Genomic DNA, 25,425 nt, shown 5'->3' with positions numbered 1-25,425 from the left:
AAATAAAATTTTAATTATAGCTTGATTACGAATAAAGAGAATAATGATTAAACAATCCAATATTTTCGTAATGTGATTTCGATACAAATATTTTAAAACTTCAAAAAGAATTTCAAAAAATGTAACTGCCGTTTCGTTACAAATATTGATTTTATTAAATATTTAGTAACAAAATTTTCTGCATTATTAAAAATATAAACTTTTTTTGTAATTATAATTTTATTGCAAATAAAATTTAAATTTTGCCTGGTGTTTCAGCAAAAGTAAACAATTGAGAATTCTATTCAATTAATTCAAGGAAAAGTCTACGGAAAGTCAAGCGTGATAAATATTTTATATTACTTTTAAAGTAAATGTAACTTATTCCTAATGATAAAATAGTTCAATTTGAGATGAGGTTTAAGATATTCTTTTATTATTATTGTTATTATTATTATTATTAATTATTATTATTATTATTATACACAAGATACAAGACGTACAAGTATTGAGTAAGCAATTAAGTTTAAGAAACATTTTCGAGGGTATACTTTTAACATTTTATAAATGAACGTTGTACCTGTACATATGGAATTTTATTTTTCATGTACAAAATAAAAACAAACTTTGTTCCTTTGAAAGAAATCAAACAATTCCGTTCTTGATCGTTCGTGGAATTTCTCAATGGAAAACGTCATCGAGCGTAGGTCCAATTAGTTTCTTCCTTAAGAAACTATAACTTGAAATTCTTGGAATAATTTCTGTTGGAAATATCCCGAACTCTAAAAATAAAGGAAGAAAAAAAAATAACTATTTTTCTGTAGATACCGCTACTTTGTAGCGCAAGTAATAGCTTCGGCATTTCGCATTCCTCTTAGATGACGTCATAGGCGTAGTTGCAGCGCAAGTTGGTTCAGGAAGTCACCTCTGAGAAAGAATTTTTGCCCCAAGCCAAGTTCTGGAATGAAACTACTTCGTAAATAAATCTTTGTAAATCTATTCGGATTCGAATACATTATAAAAAATACTAATAGAATTACTTCATTAAAGATAAATAAATAACCGATTTATCAAACTAACTTAGATTTTAAGAAGTCTGAATAGAAGTTTTAAATTTCGTTAAGATGACATCACGCTTTAGAAATACAAAGCTTTCCGGTTGTTTACATCCTAGAATACGCTCCCATACCCTCACCCTTCTACGTCGATAAAGTGACCTTGACTAAGTGTTTTGAAGGGAACTGTTACGTGGGTCCCTGTAGCGCAGTGGATAGCGCGTTGGACTTCTAATCCAAAGGTCCCGGGTTCGAATCCCGGCAGGGATGCTTTTTAGTATAAATTTGCCGTTAATTAAACTAAAAGTTCTTTCATTTCTGTGGTTACTTAATGAAATTTCTATCTTTACGTTAACTATTTCTGAAGTCAATATTATTAATAGAAGCGATAACATTCATTTTTTAAAATTGATTTGCTAAATTTTTTCATCTATAGCAAGTCATTTAAAAGCTTAATTGCAAATCAAGTATGCGAGCTGACCTAAATTACGCTACAAAAGTTTCTCTTTTTTATTTCTTAATAAACATTAGCTGACTAAATATAAGCGTGAAAGAAAGTGTAAAGGAAAAGTTATTCACGATTTAAATTGTTTAGTATTGTACTTAACTATAAGTCTCACTTCATGAAATTTTTAATAACTATTTACTTAATTGAATTAATTTAATAATAGTAATAATATTATTAAATCCTGTTGATAGTAATGATAATAATAATAATAATAATATCATTATAAAATAGTATCCATGAACAAGTTAGTTACGACTTTAGAGATGAAGTTTATATCAAGTAAATAAGACTTTTTGGTGTAAAATTTCTAAAATAATATCCTAATTTAAAATATTTCAAAAGTAATTGAAGTCCTTGCTCCTTTTAGATATTATCTTAATCTATTTCGGTAACAAATGAATGGGAAAAAATCGACCTTTGTCTCCGTAATCGATAAACGAGTCGTTCAGTCTTTTTATGAGATTTAAAAAGGCTAATGACTAATTTCCGCTAGAAAAATTGGCATTTATAAAATTAAAAAATACAACATAGCAGGAAATAAATGTATTTCTTTATGTGTGTGACAAGACTTTATACGTAAAAATCCTTATTAATGGCAGTGGCGGACCTACATTTTTGGTGCCCTGAAGGTTGAACTGTCAAGGGGCCCCCTTTGCAACCAGCAATAATAGAGCAACATCCGAAAAAGAAGGTCTTCAGGCCCCCTCCGGGATTAGGGGCCTGAAGCTTAAGCTTCATAAATTTCATAGTAGATCCGCCACTGATTAATGATTAGTTTTATCCAACTGTTTTATAATAGAACTATTTATTTTAAAAAGTTTCATATTTTAATGCGTTGCTAAAAATATTCTGGATATGTTTATATTTCAGTAATATCACAAATTCACTGTATTATTTGAAAATAATGTTTTACAACATACGGCAATAAATTATTTTAAATATCGTTCTTATAAATATTCTAAATTCGTTCATTTTTATTTAACTCCATCAAATTTTCCAGAAATCGAATTGATTTCTTAAGAATTTATTTCATTACAGTATCATTTATATTAGTATAAATGCTAGAAAAATACTGTAGATCTGTATTCATATTTAATTGAAGATATCATTTTTGAGTGCAAATTCCGAGAATAATAAGTTGTAATGACACTCCTATCTTTGATTTATAAGTTATATTTTCTAAGATCTATCGCAAAATATTAACAAATAAATTTTTAAAAATAGTGAGAGAAATGTATTAATATTTGTAATGTATAAGATAAAGAAATGTAGAGGAATCTACTTTATAAATTTCACCAATTGAAATATTATGGTTTCGTGTCTGAATTTCCTTAACTTTTTTCTATGTACGAATACTTTATTGCTTCTGTAAGACCGATGATAAGCAATCGAGATGCTGGATTAGAAATGACAGTTCGTCCCACTCGTAGTTGGTGATGCGTATTGGGCCGTATCCGTATAAGATGGATGTCACGCCATATTAGTTTCGAAGCATCGATTTTGTTTACAATCATAAGATTCTGAAATGTTTATATATCGCGAGAGTGTTTTCCTCGCCAGCCTCTTCACATTAAGAATATCACTTAGATCTGTTAGAAAGTAAGATTTTATCTGCGCTTGTTAATCAAAACGACACGCCTAACAAGTTAAGCGTATCGATAGATTAAAAAGAATAGCATATATTAGTTTATAGTAGCGTACATTTAATACATGGTAGATTTAATCCAACTGTTTCAAAAATTATTTTAAAATATATTTAGAATTACTTAATTATCTAGAGCACGTGTGATAATGTTACAATATTGCTAAACTCGATCCATGTTTTACAACCAAAACAATTTCGAAGTGTTACAATTCAGTTTATTTTGACAGAATTGTGATGAAATTCTATTGGAATGACATTAATTTCAAAGAAAAGTGAAAGAACTATCAATCTCAATGTTGAAGGGCACAAACACACTAACGCCCCCTGTAGATATGTTCCGGTAGCTAACGATTTAACCACCAAGGCGGCCTGTCATGGTTGGGGGGAGAAGAACTCGATCGAAGACTCTTCTGTAATAGCTTCGGTAACGACCTCTGGAGCGACGACCTGGCAAATGTTCGCTCGGCGGGGCCTCCTCTTCGAGTTATCAAAACTGTCATTCTCGGAAATCAATAGAGCTTACTACCATAGTAGAATTTCTTTTTACTACTTTTTTAAAGTTTTGAAGACACAAATAAACCTTCCGGAGAACGTCTACCCGATCCGTAACTCACTTAATTTCGGAACAAAAATTATTAATGTTTATTTTTTTAAGTACATTTAGCGTTAATCGATGCCAGAGCTTTAGCAATTGAACTGAATGCATGACATATTTATTTAGATCTTCGTTTCAATGGCGAGTTGCGACACTCCAATCTTTCATCATTGACAAAACACAGCCTGCGGGGGCACGACCATGCAACGGATAATTACGCAATATCAAATATGCGCTTTTGTTTTTAAACTGAATTTATTTCCTATTGTGGGACCTTGTAACATTATACTTTTATGCCATTGTTAAAACAACAAATAATTATAACAGGTTATGTATTTTTATATATTCTCACATGCAGGTTTAACTATATTACCGATTCGACGAAAAACATTAAATATAATTAGATCTAAAGAGCAGAATATTAAGGCCCATTCTGATCATGTGTGTCTGGACCAGCGGCACGTTATAGCTTCATGGGGCCCAGGCAAATTTGAACTAGGGGGCCTTGTGTACAGTGTTGACTTCAGACAGTTTTCTTCGAGGGAAGTTTTTTGGGGAAATATTTTCTTGTAAAAGATTGCTTTGGGGCCGAGGCAATTGCCCCTTTTGCCCATAAGATAACGCGCCACTGTGTGTTCTGCCCGCTTTTATTGAACATTATTAACGTGTTTGTAGCATGATAAAGAGAACTGCACCCTATCGAAAAGACATTAATTTTTGACATATTGAATTAACACTAATTAAATATATTAAAATAATTATATAAGTGCTAAACGCTAAGAATAATAATTTAGCGTCATTCGAGAAACAGCTGCACAGCAGTCGTTTCGCTCCAGAAACAAATATCATTTTGTAGTGCCAAAACTAAGAAACGCCGTCTGTATTTCAGCATACACATCAGTGCTTCGTTCCGCTTTCAGATATAATTATTATGGCCAAATTCTACTTGTCAACGAAGTGTGATGACCCTTCGTCATAATTGCAATGATTTAAAAGTAATTTCTGTCCAATACGAATTCTCGGATATCCAATACATTCTCTCGCCCAATCTATTTTAATTTAAAATATAACAAATCTAAGATCTTATTTTAATGCTCTCCTTACTTAAATATATTCTACAATTTAATTATCTAATAATTACATTACATAATTTAGAATAGCGCTTTATAAACAAACAATAGTAAATGTCCCCTAACTGATGAACTAATTTAGAATAACGTGATTCATTTTTTTTCTTAGAAGACAAAAGATAAATTTTTCAGGTTAAAAAAATAATAAGATTAATAAAACAAAGAAAAGAAATTGTCTCCAAGTGAGAAATTTATGGATGGATGATAGAACATTGTTTCATATATCACTAAATTTTACTATTGTGTTCTATTTTAAAAAAGATTTCAATAACAAATCTTAGTATTTATCTCCTACGAGAAACATTAATTCTCATTACTATTTTAAAATATTGGTAAAATCTAGTAAAATCTTCGTAGAATATTTCACTGTTTTGGCAAGTTAAGCGAAAATTATTGCAGAATTAAAGAAAAATGTTTCATTCCTGAACAAATTTAACAGAAAATACGTGATTTATAGAAGAGTTGGGCGAAGCTTTTGAACACTTTGGGAGTGAGACAATTTAAAAGCGATCTCCTCCCCACGAGGAGATAATTCAGTCTTTTAAGGAGCTATTATTCGCGTTTTATAAATTTTAATTCGTTAAACACTTGTAATAAACAATAAGTTAATCAAAAGAGAAAAAGAACTTGTCGAAATAAAATTAAATTAACTACGTAAACACCTTAATACCGAGTTATATATTCTACATTTTTATAGAAAATCGTTTTAAGAACCAATTTTAGTCATTCTAATATTAAACAAAAAGTAAAAGTTAAATATGGTAATTAATAAAGTTATTGCAGTCGAAAGAAAAGTGTAAGTTCTGTATTAACTACTGTACGTCCTCTTTGCCCTTACGCGACCTACTTAAATCACTACTAAACGTTAGAAAATGATTTAATAGTCCATAATTCAAGGTCTAGAAACGTTTCACCCTTTGTGCTTTTTTTCTTTTCACCGATTAAAGTGTATTCAACTTGATTTTTGTGGAAAAAAATAAAAGCTGTTTTAAGTATTTATCTCGAATGAGGAAAACAAATTTTATTTCGCTAGTAAAGGGTAAATGGACGACATTGATTTTCTGTTTTCTAATTTTTCTACCACGAAGTTTTGAATGGAACGTTCTGCCCGCATTGTATTGGTGGGAACAGCTGCCTTTAGAAAAACATCGTTCCTGGCTTGTCTATCCAGTTTCTCCTCCAGGTGCTTATCACTTGCGTTCGTCTTTCTTGGTCCCATTCCAGAAGGTCAAATGGAAAAAAATGAATTGGTCAGGGAAAAAAAAAATTCTAAACATTTTACTCGAATGATTGCTTCAAATTATGAATACAAAAACAAACATTCTTTTTAAAAGTAGTTCTCAGCTCTTGAAAAAGTTTAAAAACGAGTTTGTTCCTCGTATTTTTTGTTTACGTCAGTCTGCAACTTATTTCGAAATTGCGTAGAGACCGATATCGCTTTATCACTATTACTAGATTCGTTTGGATAATTACTTGTCATCAAATCCAAAGTTCTAAACAAAATTATGTCATGCAATGACGTCATCAAAAAATAATAATATATTTAAGAATCACGTAAGCCTGGTTTGCCCTGTGTTTGGTAATTGCTTTCGAAACCTAAAACTTGCGTAGCTCGCTATATAAGGTATTAACAAGAATTGTGTATTATTTAATTTTCAAAAACTTACAATGAACTTTGCATAGCTATTATATTAAATGCAGAAATAAATTTTATATAAATAGAAACTGTATTTACGTTAAATATCTTTTACAATCATTTAAACGATTCCTGATAAATGTCATGGCGTATTCAAAAGATTTATTTTAAAATATTATAAAGTTTTGTCGTCAGTTATTATTTAATTTCTATGGAAAAAATATAAAACTTTGCTTTGTAAAAATGCTTAATAATATCGAAAAAACTCGGAGATAATAAATAATAATAGAAATAAACGTCAAATATAGAAATTAATGTAACAGTCATTATTGCAAATTGTTGACGAAATTAGAAACTAGTTACTGCAATAATGTTTGCTGATTATGCTTCGTGTAAATAATGTTTATTCGATTTCTACGCATTTATTTTAATTATCTTTATTCATATTATCAAATCATAAACCCCCTTGGATTCCTTACCTGATAAGATAAAAGTTATAAATTGTTTTAAAAATTAATATATATATTATAAAGTGTATTAATTAAATAACCATTTAGTTGTAATACAGAGTTTATTTCTTGGTGAAGATTATGGGTTTCTTGTATTTTTTATAAGAAATAGCTTAAAAAAATTAAATCAATTCAACTAAACATAAGTAAGCACTTTGTATATTTCTTACTATATAAACTTACTACAGCATAATATTATAGTATTTTCCAGATTAAATTGTTCCAAATTCAGTTAAAACTAGTTTTGATTCTGCTACATACAAAACTATTTCACTTTCTTCATTCCAATTAACTTTGCATGTTCCAAATTCTATAGTTGTTATATAGTCAAATATAAGTTTTTAAATGGAAGTTTAGAACTTTTACATGTGAAATATTTTAATAAACAATAATGTTTTAATTATACATTATTCATTTACACTTTATTAGTCTTTAAATGAAATTTAATATGAGTAACTTTACTTACTTTGCAGTGTATTTCATTTTTTATGACTGGAATGTTTTTTTCTTCCTCCGTGTCCATTCATGACGCTTCCATTGAGGTCCACGGATGCCATCATCCTTGTTACTTCTGCTTGGGTTTCTTGAACTCCTGAAGGTCCATCACCATTTGCAAAAAATTGCAAATTAGCTAGACTATTAGAACGAGAAGTGTGCTCTTGTCGTATAGAGTAAGAGAATGCCCGTTCGTTCAAATGTCCTTTCTTTTTATAGATACCTGTATTAAATGGAGAATCCACTTCCGATTGAGAAGGCTCAGAAGGGCTTTCCGGTCCTATATGTCTTCTTCTTCTGGGTGTTCTAGAATGATGACGGGGAGCAGTATTAAATTGCATGTAATATTGCTCGTGTGGAAATGCAGATGGTTGATATGATGATACTGGACTTGTAGGTCTGATAGAAGGCATATATAAGGGTTCTTCTGCTGCTAAATAAGCCCTATCAAACCGCTTATTTCTTCTTTCTGTATACAGACCCGATGTGGCGTATATCTGGTTCTGATGACGAGGTGGTCTTCCCATGGAAGATACTGATCTGTAATAATTACCGTTTGTCATCTGTGACATTGATTCCTGCTTGGATTTGAGATTCTTGGCTGGTTTCATTTTATTGTTTTCAACCGGTAAAGGAGGAGGTGGCCGAGAGGGTAATATCATCTGCCGAGGTTTGTTCTTAGTAGCGGTAATAGATTGATTGCTACGAAAAGTGCCTCCCACATCAGAATAGATGGCCTCTTTTTCCACATGTGGTCTACCAGTCCACACTTTATAATTATCGTCTTGTTGTGAATTATCACTTATAATATCGTTTCCATTACTAAATCCATTGGTAGTAAATTCTGATTTATCGTCGTGACTTCTACGCCATTCCTCGACTTTTTCCAATGTGTTTAAGCCAGACATAGATCTGGATCTTCTTGTATCGAGATAATAAGGATTTTCTTCCATTTGACGGGCATATATATTGTCAGCATAAGCGTGAAAACAACACCTAACCAATGCATTGGCGGCAGCTTCTTTCTTACAAATAAAAGCATGGCATTCTAATACTTTGATTCCTTCTGTTCTTCTAAGAATACAAGCAAAGAGCGGAGGATGACCAGAATTTTGTCCGGCACGATGACCAAAGGGACTATCCAAAGGAAGAAATTTTTCCACACCTTGTGCACCACTTCCAGGAACCACCATATAGCGAACAGCAGCGCAATAATGTAAAGTTTCCACCGGAAAAAAGCGCGTGACTTCACGTCGTGATTCGTCCACATTTTCCAACAAAAGTCCATTACTCCACACACTCAACCATGAGTCTATTCCACGAGCACTTAGAGGTCCTTGTTCGGGATATAATTCTCTCAAAGGCTCTTGAATACCTTGTAGTCCATCTTTGGTTATATGAGGCACGGACGATCCCAGATAGAGGACACGACACCTGCAGATCGGTGTAGTGGCCATGCTTTTGCTCGTTTGTCTGTTGAGGTCTACTACATAAGAAAAACCGGTCGGGCAGGTGAGAAAAGTTTACACTCCTACCTGGTCGGTATTGGACGATGCGGATGACGTCAGCTAAGACGGTGTACGAACAGACGGAAACAAATGTTATTATTTTAAATTCCTTTAATTAATTTAATTTTTTTTTTCATTTTTAAACTTGCCATCCAGAAAGTTTACCTTTCTCTTAAAAGCATTTCGGATCGGAAGAAGGCGTAACATTTGATAGAATCTTCAAAGTGAAAAGAATTTCTATGATTATTTCAACTTCAGATAATAAAGCGTAAAATAATTTGAAAATTTCTCAAATATTTTAAGTAATAAACGTCTAGGAAAAAACAAAAGTATTCAAATGGAATAAATTCAATTTCAAATTTTCGCTTAGATGGCATTCACGCTTCGCTAAATGATCAATTTGAAATTGTTCAGTTCAATGCGAAAGAAAAAAATATTTTTCAGAAAAATAAAAAGAAACGAATGCATCACCGACAGACAATCGCCGTTTCCGCTTTGATGACGTGACAAAGGCCAACCAACCACAATTACGATAAGAAATTTAAAAATTATTTGAATTTAAATTTTGTTCAGTCGATTCATTTAATTTTATTAATTGGTTCGATTTAAAATCATTTTTTCTCAATTTCTGCGCGAAAGTTAACTCGTAAATACCAAATATATGATTAAATTTAGCTTTTTCGCACTTATTGATTAAAGTTTTTACATAATATAATACAATATAAACATTTTATATATGCACTAATGTTTCCTTTCCTTTTTTATTGTTAATGAACAATATTACTTACTGGCGCCATCTAGCGTACATATATGGCGACTTTATATTAAAATATAGTATATTAAAAATACTATAATTTCTGTAACTTTGAAAGTTATATATCACGTTTGATATGGTATAAATTCAATAAGAAAATAAATAAAATTTTTATTATTATTGATTTATAAACATTGTTGTAATATAAACAATTATATATGCATTATATATACATACTTTTATATATAATAGTTGTACCCAGCAAATAATGGCTGAAAAAGTTGTTGCTAGTTACAAAGAAATAGGGAAAATAAAGAAGCAAATACAGTAGAGAGTCGTTAATCCAAACCCCGGTAATCCGAATCGTCGGTTATCCGAACGATTTTCAATCGGACTGTGTCGTGCTGAATCGAACGTTTTTTGATACTAGATTTACTTCTAGTATAATTTTCATGTTTTTATAATCTTCAATATATTTATTTTGTTTGTAAAAAATAAAGAAATAATTTTTAACGATAGAATAGCCTCGATTATTATTATAAAAATTTTCGTTAGGCTTAAAATCGACGAAAATTCAACACGAAGCGACACGCAACGGAGAAAAATTTGAACATCGAACAGGTTAATATATTTTTTCGTACATAATCGATTATCCGAACAAATCACTAATCCGAACAACCCTAGTCTCCAATTGATTCGGATTAACGACTCTCTACTGTAAATTTATTTATATAAAACCTTGGTACTTTAACGAATTGGAAATAGATTTTGCCATCACCACAGGGCATTTTCTTTTCAATTTATTTTAAATGAAATGAAATAGCAAAATAGACGCAATAGGGGTCATATGTATTAAATAAGCTTCAAAATGATTTATAAAACGTTAAATCGTAAATGCAATTCATACTCAGTACCTTAACAAATTGGGAATAGATTACATCTTAATGTATTCTGTGTACACTGTATAGATATTTTACGAAAACCGAGCAAGTTGCCCTGGGCTCTGAGGAAGTAGAGAGACTTATACGGCATCGATAAATAAAAAGCAGTATTTGAAAAGTATTTACGAACTAATTTTAAATTAATTTTACGCGAAAAAGCATTTACAACGAAATACTTCTAAACGACTGAAAAATTGGCGAAAGATTTACAACTTAATTGAATATTTATCCGAATACTAGTAAATCGCTTTCAGACACAACCTATATCGTTACATTTGCCAGAATTTCAAAAAAAAACAAAAAAAAAAATTACGGAAGAAACTGTCTAATGCCAAAATAAACCAATTCTAAAAAGAAATTCCTTAAGCTAAAATGTAATACGAAATCCTTTGGCTTTTTGGAAAGTTACCAAATATAGAAACGAGGTCTTTCTTCGTTTCTTTATTCATCGACAAACAAAATGGCGATAGATATCCGACGTCAAAGTACGATAGGAAAAATACAGTATTCAGGAAAAACTAAGAGAAATAGATTTCTAATATATCAAAATTAATACTATCAATTCGATTTATAGATTAAGATTTAAATGTTATGTTATTTACAAAACTCGAGAACTTATTATATGCGCTTCTATTGAATTACTATATATTCTATCAGAATTAATTTGTCATAAAATCACATCATAATTTTTAATAAACTATTTACGATAAAAGTAATAAAATATCTTATAAAAATATAAAAAATTAAAACTTTTCGTATCCAAATAAATTTTATTTGTAATTTATATAAAAGTAAAATGTAGTATTAAAGAGGTATATAGTGTACAAATGTATAAGCACAGCAAATAAATGCACAATAAAAGTCAGATGTTTCGAGATGTAGGTCTATATCAGGAATAAATTACATATTCAGATAATATTCTCTTTTATGTATACGAATAAACTAAATATTTGTAAATAAAATAATAATAATAAAGATAAAATTAAATAATATTTCTTCAACATTTGAATAAAAACAAAATGTTACTTGAAACTTGTAATCAACCAACATGTAAGCAATAACTTGAAAATGTGACTACGATAACATTGAAACTAGATCACAGAAACAATGGAGTGGAGCGAAGAGGCGGTCAAACGATGATCATCCAGTAGAAAACACTTCGAGAGAGAAGTATCTCTCTCAGTGTTTTCCTTCTAGATACTTAATTGGGCTGCAATTTGAAAAACTGTACACCTATGAATACACTTATGAATGTTGTCCGTCCGTCTGTCTTTCCTTAATCTCGAGAACGTAGTTAGATAGATGGAAGAAGAGAGCAGATATGGAAACCTTGCGGCAAATGGTCCCAATTAAGTACATAAGAACGATCGATGCAAACCAAAACTCACGTTATTTTAATTCAAAAATTTTCGTCTGAAAGTTGTTCGATAGATGACTGGCACAACTCTATTGTTAAAGGAAAAGTATGATGTCCAGGAACAAGACACTACTAATAATTTGAGGTGGACAGCATATATTTTAAATTAAATAAATTAAAAATATGATTAAAAATTGCAGCCGGCATTGTAACAATGTCACAATAAATAATCGTTCGTTATTAGTACTTTCCATTAAAATACCGGTAGTTTCATAAAGAACATTATGAAACATTATGAAACATTTGCCCATTCTGACAAATTTTAAAAATTCTTTAAATTGTGTACAGTAGAGGAATAAAAAATTTTTTAAACGTTTTAGATTGGTCACTCCGTGTGATAAACCCTTACATAAGATAACATTCGTAGTTATATAATTCAAATACTGTAATATAGCAAACATTAAAACGAAAACCGTGTGAAGAGTTTGGTTATTTCAGTCTATTGTCATGTTTATAGCCATGGCCGTGCCGTGCTATGATGCAGAGAGGCGGCCGCATCAGGCGGCACCCTCTGCCTAAGTGCTTTCGATGGGCATACCATAAACCGAATGCACTTAGTAGGTATGCCTTATATTTATAAACCTGTATTTTATTTGATAATTCGTCTGCTATTAGTGACTGGTCCAAAAAAGGCTATTCTGACTGATGAAATCTTCCGAGCCCCACAATGCACGAAAAGTCTGTAAATCACAGAAATGCTTTTAGAGCATGAAAGAATTGGACATTCGATTAAAACAAAAAAAAAAAAAAAAAAACTATTGGCGCTGAATATCAACGAAATGTGGATATAGAAATTCAGCATTGGAAAGAGTTGTAAAAAGAATTATGTCAATAGTTAGACTCTTGGTCTGATAATGCTTAGCTTTTCGTGGAACAACTGAACATTTGTTTCAGCCTAATAATGGAAACTTGCTAAAATTGGTAGAATTGCTTTCTGAGTTTGATCCAGTTATGGAAGAACATATCAGGAGACACGCTTCTGGAAACCCATAGTAAAAATTTTCAGTTTTTATATGACATTTTATTGATTTTAAACCTCAAGGCTAGAAAATTATTGTATCAGTCTCCAGTCAATATTTTGGGTCGAAAATGAATCAGATATAAAGACAAATAATCTTCAAAAAGAATCACGTGATATATCTCGAATGCTACCATATTCTATGAACCTTTGGATATTTTAAATAATTTGAGCCAAAATAATTGTATCCGAATACTGTTGTAGCTGTGAGAATTTTATTAACACTTCCTGTCTCTGTAGCTAGTGGGGAAAGAAGTTTTTCCAAATTAAGATTAATAAACACAACTTAAGAAGTTCAATAAGCCAAACAAAACTTAGAAATTTATCATTAATTTCTATTGAATCTACATTGGCTGTCACTCTAAACTACACATCCCTAATTAACGAATTTGCTAAAGTTAAAGTTAGAAGAGTAAAACTGTAGTTGATAGTTGATATCAATATTTTATAGTAGTTTATATTTTCAAAATAAAAGTAGTATTCGTACATTTTGTGCAGTTAAAAAAATTACAATCGAAGGTTATTTTACAGGAAAAACATTTAAGGGGCGGCATTTCGAACACTTGCATCATACTGAAAAAATCTACCGCACGGCCCTGTTTATAGTGATACTCGACAGTACAAAAGGGCACAAATTCAATGGTCAAGTAGACAGGGGTTAAAATATATCTTAAATTTTTCAGACATCATAATATTTTCTAACGTTAACTCTAGGAAACTGTACCATTGACAACCGGATATCAAACGGTAATCTGCCAACGGATCAAATTTCGCGAAAAACGAACTAAATATTAAAACTCGGCACTCTCGAAAACCACTTAAATCATATCTTGTGTTGGCCGGTAACCCTATATTATGTAATTTTCCTATTCGAATGCCACCACACCGCTGGTCTGATAGAAAGAAGGAACTGTTGCAGAAGAGAGTCGAAGTTAATTTGACCAAAAGTAGTCGTTCACCTCCTCCCGGAGGAGAGGATGGTCAAAAACTACTAATTAATACTGGTCTACTATTAATATTACTTTTCAATCCGTGTTAGATGACTTGTGATGGCCTTACAGGTGATCGAATTGCAAGCCTTAACGTCCTTAAGACTTCGTATCACTTGTTAAAATAAAAAATAAAAATTCTTGTAAAAATGATTGAATAATTGCTTTTATGTGATAATAAATTTTTAAAAATTTTGGCAACAGATTGTATAAACCATGCGGGAAGTGTGTTCTCGTAAATATTGCGTTTATGGCTGCAATTTGAAAAAAATTGTAGATTATAAATTTCCACTGTCGTCACCTATCTATCTGTTCTTCCTTAATCTCGAGAAAGGAATTAGATAGATGAAAGTCGAGATCAGATGTGGAAAGCTTAGGGCAGGAAGCCCAGATTAACTATATACGAACTTCCGGTTTAGAACAGAAGTAATATTACTTTGATTAAAAATGTTTCCCCAAACGGAGTTAGATATATGACGGGCACGACTTTATTGCTAACCGGAAAAGTATGATGTACAGGGGCAAGACCACTACTAAAAGAATTGAGAACATTGTGATGAAAAGTTGCTGCCCTGCATTATGACGATGTCACAATAAATAATCGCTCGTTAGAATTACAGGTATACCTCGACTTACGTCCCTCTCGAGTTACGTCGTTCCCCATTTTACGTCGTTTGTCAAAAAAGTATATGGAAAAATAAAAATCATGTTTAAGTCAGTTTATTGGACTTTAAATCCGTCCGCCATAAACATTGAAGTAGTAATATCACTAGAAAAGCGTTGAAAGCACATAAAATCATATTAAAATATGTACATTTACAGTAAATGTTAATACAATCATCATAAATCCTAGGGAACGAACCATGAAAACATCTGTGTTTCTGTGTTGTCGTCTTATTTAGCGGTCTTTAAGTGCTCATTATTGGCGTTTCCTCCATTATTGGCGTTTAGTTACGACGTAAGTCGAAACTACGACTTACGTCGTAACTACACAAGTAAATTCGACTTACGTCGCCTCTCCTGGAACCAATTACCGACGTAAGCCGAGGTATACCTGTAGTTTGGTTTATTTGGTTACCGCAACTCGACACGTAAGCGATCTGCCGAGGGGAATGCATCTCGGAAAGACGTTTATGTACAGTTAGCCCAATTAAAGTGTTACTAACACAAAGAAAATCCAGAAAACTCCACTCGGCCAGTCCGTTGGCCATGTGCGAACCCACGACAGACTACCGGTGTTCGATGGTTTTTCCATTCGGTTACTGGAGTAAACTTATTGGGCTGCAATTTGAAAAAACTGTAGAGCTATAAATTCCCAGTTGTCCATCCGTCTCTGTCCTTCCTTAATATCGAGAACGGAGTTAGTTGAAAGTTGAGACCAGACATGGAAATCCTAAGAGAAAAGGATTAACTATATACAAACTTCCGATTTGTACCACAAGTCACGTTATTTCGATACAAAAATTTTCCCCCGAAAATGGAGTTAGATACGTAACTGGCACGGCTCTATTGTTAAAGGAAAAGTATGATGTACAGTACAGTACAGGGGCAAAACACTACTACACGCAGGCAAGTGCTGTGCTACCTGTCGCGGAAATCGCGTAATGGCGCATCTATTTCGCGCTATATCATTGTCGCAGTAATTCAGTGAATATAATATACAGTATATTTTTTTAAAATTTTATCCTTTTTTGTAAGAATTATATTTAGTTAATTATTTTGTTAACTTTTTTGCCGATAGATGGCTTTACGTGTAACTTAGAAAATCGAATATATTGATAAAAAAAAAATTAATTGATTTATAGAAATGTAATCGATGTTGTGGGTGGAGTGTACGACATGATCTAAGTTAGAAGTATTTAAACGTTACTACTGAGTTTCGTAGCAATTTGTCGAACGGCCTAGGAGTGTATAGCGAACAAACAAACAAACATCCTCATATATATATATATATATATATATATATATATATATATATATATATCAGAATAAGAAAACAAAGAACAATCCATCGTAAAATAATATTTTTTCGGATCGTCTAATATTAATCTGTCACAAATATCACCATTTTCGATGATCAGATAGGATTTGAGCGCAACTTTCTTTTCACGTTTTTCCTTCCATTCAATGTTTCAATTTAAAGATTATTATCAATATTATTTTTTTTAAGAAAAAAGCATTTGTTTTTCTCCTCCAAATTTCAGAGAGAGTTTCAAATATCTGAAAATCTCGGTTTAGAGAGCTCATCAAAACTATTCTCTTTCTCCAATTTTCATAGTCGTTTTTAAAAGACATTGATCAATTAGATGACATTTTCTTTATGCATTTGAAGAAAATTTTTTTACATCGAACAAATTATCAGTTTTAATTTTTATAATAAATATTAAATATTTTCTTAAAATACTATTCTAGCAATGATACCAAAAAGTTCGTAACGGAAAAGTTATGAATTTATTAAAGTATGTTTTCTTAAATTTAAGTAGATAAAAAGATAGGCGCTATAAACAATCTTTTTTTTAAAAAAAAGGAAAAAAAGAAGAAACTTAATAAAAGAAAAAATACAAAACTGGCGTCGATATAATTCTAAATAATAGTGTATAATTACCTCAATAAATATCAAACACTTATATCACAAAGCTTTTACTCAACGTGTGTTCTAATTTTAAATTTTTGTTGCTTTTCAAACAATTACAATACATATTATTTAATAAAACGTGTGCTTATGTAAAAAATACTAATATACAGCTTTGTTTATGGAAATATAATTTGTGAAAGGGATGTGACGTAACTATTCAAATACTTGCATTCCATTTACGACGTTTCCTTCAAAAATGTAATCTCGTTGTAAATGCTCGAATAGTTATATTAAAAACTTATAATAATTTTCAGAACTAAATAATTTTAAATAAAAGATAGCTCTGGATTTTATTTATATTCGCACAGCCAATCGGAATCGGAGTTTCTTGATCTATATTCTGCCAATCATACAACTCTAACATCGCTGTCCAGCAAACCGGAAGTGCTGGAGAGCGATGTTGGAGTTTTGCCATTGTTTCTCTTCGAAGATTTAATCGAGCATTTCTAGTTTCTTATAGCACATTTTTATTTAAATATTGCACATATTTTGATAGAAGTTACATATTTACTATATACTTTCCTAATTTCTTTCGTGTTTATAGTCAAGATAAAAATTATTGTTTCTGAGGATAATAATGGCGGCAAGTACGGATTCGTTACACCGGTTCTATTTTACCTATTAAAATTTTTACATTTTATAATTTTTCCTAAATAACCGTCTCTCTCAGCCAATCAACACGAATAATTTTAAATTATTCTTTTAAATTATGTGGATGGGTAGGTATGCAGATAATCGTTGCAAGGCATTACAGGAAATGTTACATAATGCTAGGATCTGAACCCTCCGGTAACAGAATAATTCATTTTTGTTTCCGAAGAGTTGAACAGCAAACTGTACTATTTATGTCACTGCTTTTTACGTAATTAATAAAATAATGTAACATTCAGTACGCCGCGCTTAATGCAATTAAAAGAGTCGATCGAGGATATGAGTTACGTAATTTTGGGAGCGGATATATGAAATGCATTATGCAGCGTTACGGGAAAATGTAGTTGAAAAGTATAAAAATAGCGTTACGCCATTTATGAACGATTTCGTATATAGATTCCTAAAGATCCTCATAATTATTTAACTGTAACGAAAATAAATAAAATCTACATTAAATCACAAGAGGAATTTAATATAGACTAGGCCTATATCATATATATATATAGTATTTTCTTAATTTCACCATTGTTTAAAAGTAATTATTATAAATATAAACATTAATTTGTAATTAATTACAGAAATTAGTTTATCGTGACATTTAAAGAACTGAAGATTGATAAAATATATTTTAGTGTCAATTTTACATTTTAAATGTGCTAATTAGAAATATAAATTGAAATAAATAAACAATGCATTATTGTTGTTTTAATAACATGATATTTATCTTTCTCAGCAGCAAAATAATGGTCATTTTCCTTTATTTATATTTTATTTTTTAATAGGATATTAATAATAGTTGGCTTTTTAAAATAATGTTGAAATGAATTTTTTAATTCAAAAATATTATTCTAAACTCTTGTATTTCGTATAAAGTTCATTCATCAAATTTTTAGACAATCATCGCAATATGCTTTTTAAATTTTAAATATGATACAATTATATATATGAAAATTATACATTACAGCATTCATTTTGTACACTATTCAACACATTGAACACATTAGAAAACACACACATTGTTGATTATTTAAACTAGAGTTTAAGATACTTTTACTGTATATGAGTTAGTAACAAACAGAGAATATAAACAACAAAAACGTAAAATTTTAAAAACAGAGTTCTATATAGAATAAGAAATAAAAACGTAAGAAAACGAATTATGCTTTCAAGAAATAAATGACAAAGTTATAGAATATAGAAGACAATGGCTTGAACAAATACAAAGAATGCAAGAAGAGAGAATAATGAAGGCTATTTTACTATAGAATCTCACTGGGAAAACAGACAGAAGATCATTAAGAAGATGGAGAGAGAGAGCAATGAAACCGGAACAAGAAAGATTGACTAATCCTTGAAGATAAAAACAACGGGACAACTTTTTTTTTATTTATTTATGTATTGTGATTTCGATTACGAAATCTGAATATGTGATACTTTATAAAAAGTATCACATATTCAGATTTTATCCAATGTACAAGTTTTAGTACTTTTATACTATTCCATTAATTAAAATTATAATTGAAGAAGTAATATATTATTTTATTAGTCAGTTTGAATAAATTTTTTTATAATATAATTAGTTTTTCTTCTCCAAGAGAATATTATAAAACTTTATAGTAAAAAATTTATCCAAATCGGTCAATAATCAAATAAATATTTAAAATTTTAATTTTAAATATATATTAAAAATTTTTATTTTATAAAAACAAGTAAACAAATATACATAATAAATAAACAGAATTAAAATTATGTGAGGTTAAAGTAAATTTCATCCTACTTCTTACTTTTTTATATCTTTAGTTATATCAGGATTTTATTATAAAATCACATAATAGCATCCTGATATAGCTATAGATATTTTAGCAAGTTTAATTGGCATTTTCTCCATTTAGACAAGCTAATAATACAAAGGATGCAATAAAAAAAGTTTAAAAACAATTAATTTTAACAATAATAAGTTAAATTATCGTTAAATAAAAAATTATGTATTCACTGATATAGTAAATCTTATAAGGGTTTGATTTTTAAGATTTTGAATGCGTAGGAAAAAATTGTTATTGCCTTACTGTCCTTATTTAATTTCTTATTATATATTTTGTCAACGTGTCCTGTTAATGATTAATGTCCACGTTGACAAAATAAGAAAGTGTAGGAAAAAAATTGACGACTTCTTTGAATACCAGATGGCGCTAGTTTATTCACTATTCTGGTATTGTAAATTTTACATAAATCTGGAATTCATTTTAATAATTATATCAAATATTTATTTTCTTTTATATTAAAAAAAATTATCGTAAATAAAAATTTAAAGCTGCTTTAGATGAATTTTATTTTATGTGATGATAATGAATAAAATTTTTAATTAGTTGTGATTAAATATATAAAAATTTTATAATGATAATAAAAAAGTAATCATAAACATTTTTTCAAAACAAAAAAGTTGAAAGCAAAAATTTACCTGCGACGGCCGGGAATCGAACCCGGGTCAACTGCTTGGAAGGCAGCTATGCTAACCACTATACCACCGTCGCTACGAGTTTTCTCATACTTAAAGGACTTACTTATAAGTAAATCAGTTCATCTGGTAAATGATATTGGTTGTAAGTCTAAGTGTTTACCAATTTAAAGACGTTATGATACTTTTTACTCACGTGTTAATGGTACAAATGGAAATGCTTGTTTAATAAGTTACAGTTGCAAGAGTTTCCAAAATTTATCAAAACCAATCCTTGATTTTGTAGCATTTTTGTTCTATAAGCATTTCCTTTTGAATGAAATTCGTAAACTATTTTATATCCACCTATTATTTATGTAAACCAACTGAATAGATAAAATATGGTAGACCTATGCTCTATTTACATAGGCCTAATAATGATTCTAGAAGTTAATTCGGCAAACGACGTCGTAAGAGATATTACGAGATGCTGGTTAACCATAAATTATTTCAAAGGCATAATACGATTTATCGATTTAATGGTTCATAAACTATTATGATAACATTAGTCTAATGCCGAATAATACAGAGAGATAGGCTGTATTAAAGTTAATAAACCTTGGTTTATTAACTTAATAAACCAAGGTTTATTAAGTTTATTCCTTAATAAACTTAATAAACCATTAACTTTATTATTAATTTCATGTATTCATGTAGATTAAATTTATGTTAAAAGTTAGAAAAAAAAATTTAATAGTATCGTATTTTTATATAGGCCTACACGGATGTAGAGAGTTTGTATGGGGTCCAGGCAGTGGCGGACTAAGGCTAAAGCGGGCCCTAGGCAACATTGTAATTCCGGGCCTATTTTTCAGTCATGACACATACTTTGCGTTTGGTAGTTTGGTTTTAAAGCATATAGTATATAGTATGTAGTTCTGTTTAATTATCGGATTCCAAGAAAAAAAAGGAAAAAAATAATATACATGTACAAAAATTAAATAAACATAATTTATTAAAACAAACAAACATATACATAATTTATTAAAACAAACAATAATACTTAAACAAATATACCCAGATTGATTAGTTATATTGCTTTTTTTCTCACTTTTAATTCTGCAAACTCGTCAATTAGTTTGTCATAATTAATAGAGTTATTTAATAACTCTTTTTCTATGTAAAGTAATGATAAACTATTTAATTTTTGTTGGCCTAATGTGGATCTTAAAAAATTTTTTATTCTGGCCATTACTGAGAATGATCTTTCACAGCTTGCATTGCATATTGGAAGGGTTAAATAAATTCTCAGAATTATGTTTAAATTAGGGAATGTTGAAATAATAATATTTTCCTGAATAAATGACCACATGGATACAGGCGAAATAATATTTTCTTTACTTATAAAAGTCTTAAATTGTAATACTTCATTTTTCAGTTCTGCTAGGTTTAAATCTTGTTCAGAACATTTTAATTCCTCTATTGAAGAGTCACTAACATCACTATCATGAAAAATTGTTTTGAATTTATTGTTAATAGTTTTATATCCCTCAGATCTTTTTTTAATGTTGCTAATTAAAGAATCGCATACAACAAAAAAAATATTAACTTTAATTATTTTCCTTTAAGGATTTCACAGCATCGGAACGAGCAGACCACCTGGTGTCACAAATAGGTTTAATACTCAAGTGTTTGCTCTTACAAAATTTTTGTAATGCATTCCACCTATGTGTAGAACTTGAAAAAAATACGTACAATTCCTGAACGATATTGAAAAAAGTGGTCATTTCCATGCAACTTTCGGCAGCAGCGTTTCCAATTAAATTCAATGAATGATTTGCGCATGGTATAAAATGGGCAGAAAAAATATGTTGTTTTATTCTGGATTGGAGTCCCTTATATTTACCTGACATATTAAACGCATTATCATAACTCTGTCCCCGACAGTTAGTGATGTCTAAATCTATATTATTTAAAAATTCTAAAATAACTTTCTCCAACTTTTCACCGGTATGAGAAAATATAGATAGAAATCCCAAAAATCTTTCTTTTATACTACTTGGAAGAACATAGCGAATAATGACGGTCAGCTGATCTACGTGAGATATATCAGGTGTTGAATCAATAATTAGAGAGTAAAATTTGGCTTCCTTTATTTCGTTCACTATTGTGAGTTGTAAATCTTTCGATATAATAGAAATAAATTCATCACATATTGTAGACGACAAATAGTTTATAGTACCGGTGCCGCAGTTTGCACATTTTTTCATGTGTTCCCGCAAAAATGGATCGAATTCGGATAAATATTCCAAAGCACCTATATAATTACCATTATTTTCACTAAAAAGCACTTCATTTTTACCACGAAACGCTAGAGAGTATGAAGAAATAAATTTTATTGTCGCTACCACACGTTTAAGTACTTCCCTCCAATACTTTTTTTATTTATAATTTGTTTTTCCAGTTCAGCGTCAATGCGTCCGGTAATTTTAGATCTTGTTATAAAAATTAAAATGGAGTTAATGTGGTCACTGGAGTTTTCATGCTCTGACAATTTTTTATGTACATTTTTCCAATCATTCGTCCCTTTTGTCATTAGCGTCGTTTGCTTGGAAAATAATTTACAGACATAACAGTACAATAAGTTGTTGGTTTCAGTATAAGCCAACCAATCTCTTTTAACTTTTTCCCCGCTATTAATAGTTCTGAAGAAGGAGGCAATAGTTAATTTTCTTGTGATTTGTTTTGACCCTTCGTTGCATCGAATAGAAGATGATTCCAAAGATCCATTTATTGATTTTGATGGATTTTTTATATAATACTCTCGCATGGAGTCAGTTAAGTATTCTGGCCATAATGCAATATCGTTTACAAAACTCTTAGTTTCATCATTACTTTGAAATGATTTTAAATTTATATTTTCTCCTTTTGTTTCATCTTCACAAACGGAATTGCTTGGTTTTTCCTGCTGGTCTTTTTGCAGAATAGTTTCGGACACAAATGATGTTTCTGGAGTTTGAGCAGGTGAAATTTGTGAAAATGATGACGATTGCTGTAATTGTTCTCCATCTACAGTTAAAAATTTGTCCAACGATCTTTTCATTTGTTTTGCCACTTTATCTCGATCTGCTTTTCGTTTTCTTTTTTCCACTTTCACTTAAATGTTTATAGGAACTCATTTTAAAGACCACGTACTAAAAAGAAAAAAGAAAATGATCTTCAATTAAATTTATTTTTACTCAATATCACAATCACAAACAAAATCAAAATTTGTGGTATTTTATATTATATATTATTTTAATTAAATAATGTAATACTTTTATGAAAACTTACATTTTTATTTTAGGAATTCCAGAAAGTATTAACTATGAATCCAAAACAATCTATTTGCAATCAAGTCTAGGTACTTAAGTCTTAATTGCACAATTTTCAATCACAACTTACATAAGATGCAATACGTTCAGGAGACACTGATTTTAAATAGCTACGTTTGACTTTTTAAACACGTGCATAGTAAAGGCTCGATAGGCGCGAGGCTCGATCGTATTTACACACATCGACACTCGCGGGCGTGGATGCATAAGCACGGGAACGCTCGTCCACACTTGTCGACTTTATCAATGAACGATTCGGCATAATTTGGATACGTTTCAGCAATAATTATGAATATCACGTTTTTCTGTTAAATAAAAATAAAAATTAATTATAAAAATTAAAAAATTGAAAACCTAATTTTCGGGCCCCAAAAATTACGGGCCCTAGGCACGTGCCTAGGTTGCCTAGGCCTTAGTCCGCCCCTGGGTCCAGGAATAGAGTGGGCTTCTTTAGCCCCTTTTTTTGAACAAATGAAATACATAAACTGTATCTTTATTAATAAAAAGCAGTCTTAAAGATTTTATTTTTTGTTAATAAAAATAACATTACAATAATTTCAGAGGGATAGGAGCCATTACAGGTCTCTTAACCTTTCTTCGAACATTTGTTTGCATATGATAATTATATATGTAATTAAACTTTCCAATATTTTTCGAACCTAGAACTGACTGAGATATTATAGTGCAGTGATGTCTAGCTATAACCCCCCCGGACCAAATCCGGCCCGCGAATGTACTTATTCAACACATCACTTAATTTATAAGCGTTAGAAATAGACCTACTTTTTGTATATATGGATAATACAAAATATTCACGGCTTTCCTATCTAGGAATTATGTGCAATTTGGCCCACCAATCGAAAAATTTTGACACCATTGTTATAGTGAGCATCTCTGTGAAATGATTTTATTAACTAACAAAAGTCCGAAAAATTTTTACGAAAACAATAATAAATGGAAAAATATTTATGTATACTTCTAAATAAAACAACAAATATTAAATATTTTATTTAGAAATTTTTAAAGTTTAGTATAACTATTTGTTTTAAATATATTATAATTTTCGTAATCCAAACTGAAATCCGAAAAGAACTTTAATTAATTTCAACTGAGAAGAAAACCAGAAAAGGAACAAAAGTTGACATTTTTAATGGCATTATTCTATAGATAATTCACTATTACTTTTAGAGAATATTATTATATTTGCAAATTTATTCGAAAATATGTTTTTTTTTATTACTTTAAAATCATACCAATTACCAATTTGAATATACTTGAATACATCTTGAACAATATTGAAAATAATCAATTGGTTTTTTAATTATTTTTTACGATAAAGAAACAGTAAATGGACATTTTCGGGTTGTTTAAATAAATGAAAATTGATTTTAATTAATCACTTAATTCTTATTATTGTTCATTATTGTATATATTATAAAGATGTAAATACGTGTTATTATTATAAAATTAATTAAGGCTTTTATTTATTATCATTTATTACATAAATTTTAAGAGGTAAATGGCTCAAAAGACAAAGAACTTACCTCCCTCCTATTAAATGGTTCATTTTTAAGAAAACATAACGAAAACAATTTATAAAAATAAATTTACTTATGTACTGTACAGTACATTAAAAAACAGAATAAAAGAAAACATAAATTTATGAGTATTGCATAACAAGAATTTTAGCATCGGGCATCTTTTCTAGTAATAGAGAAAGTTGATTTTTTTTTTTTTTTTTTTTTCTATTACTAGAAAACATCCGACGTAAGGTATTGAGGTCAAACATTAAAATGAAAACCATGTTAAGTTTGATTATTTTAGCCTACCATTATTTATCACTAAGTATCGAGGGAATGCTGAAGTTTTATGGTAATCTAGAGAATAGGGTACTATAGAGTAATTATAAAAAACTCATTGGCGATCCAATGAGCCAATGAATTTTGAAGCATATAGAGAACAGACAGAGCCAATATCCGTATAGATTATTCGATGGTCGGTTAAATATATTTAATTATGCATTATATTGAATACATATTTTTTCAGTTTCTAAGATTGTTTTTCTATCTAATAGTCCTACACATGCTGATTATCACAGATATCATTTTCTAAAATTACTGAATGTATCGTAATACATTAGCAATAGCCGTTA

General features: G+C 30.0%; 2 protein-coding genes and 2 non-coding genes across 7 annotated transcripts; 1 reads left to right on the top strand and 3 right to left on the bottom strand.

Moving 5' to 3' along the window:
* Positions 1–393: 393 nt before the first annotated feature.
* Positions 394–9,382, bottom strand: LOC136981746 (uncharacterized). 4 transcript variants are annotated; one of them, XM_067278127.1, is made up of 3 exons: positions 7,776–9,382; positions 7,524–7,649; positions 394–937 (listed from the first exon to the last, which is right to left on the bottom strand). In XM_067278127.1, the coding sequence occupies exons 1-2, from the start codon at positions 9,007–9,009 to the stop codon at positions 7,537–7,539; spliced, it is 1,347 nt and encodes a 448-aa protein (XP_067134228.1). In that variant the 5' UTR covers positions 9,010–9,382; the 3' UTR covers positions 394–937; positions 7,524–7,536. The 4 variants fall into 4 exon arrangements, with proteins under 4 accessions (XP_067134228.1, XP_067134211.1, XP_067134220.1 ...); XM_067278110.1 differs by having other exon boundaries at positions 7,524–9,378; XM_067278119.1 differs by having other exon boundaries at positions 394–761; positions 7,524–9,378.
* On the top strand, positions 1,232–1,304 carry TRNAR-UCU (transfer RNA arginine (anticodon UCU)). The gene has a single exon. It is a non-coding gene; the product is annotated as a tRNA-Arg (tRNA).
* Positions 9,383–19,924: 10,542 nt separating the features above from the next.
* On the bottom strand, positions 19,925–19,996 carry TRNAG-UCC (transfer RNA glycine (anticodon UCC)). Its single transcript has one exon. It is a non-coding gene; the product is annotated as a tRNA-Gly (tRNA).
* A 1,513-nt stretch (positions 19,997–21,509) lies between these two features.
* LOC136982493 (zinc finger MYM-type protein 1-like) lies at positions 21,510–23,002 on the bottom strand. Its single transcript, XM_067278994.1, has 2 exons — positions 22,525–23,002; positions 21,510–22,270 (listed from the first exon to the last, which is right to left on the bottom strand). Exons 1-2 carry the CDS (start codon positions 23,000–23,002, stop codon positions 21,510–21,512), a joined length of 1,239 nt encoding a protein of 412 aa, XP_067135095.1.
* Positions 23,003–25,425: the final 2,423 nt, after the last annotated feature.

The sequence above is a fragment of the Centruroides vittatus genome, unplaced genomic scaffold (genome assembly GCF_030686945.1).
Source record: "Centruroides vittatus isolate TY-2023 unplaced genomic scaffold, ASM3068694v2 contig_1168, whole genome shotgun sequence".
NCBI lineage: Eukaryota > Metazoa > Arthropoda > Arachnida > Scorpiones > Buthidae > Centruroides > Centruroides vittatus.
Note: the sequence above shows the minus strand (reverse complement) of the source record. Positions and strands in the feature narration are given on the sequence as shown.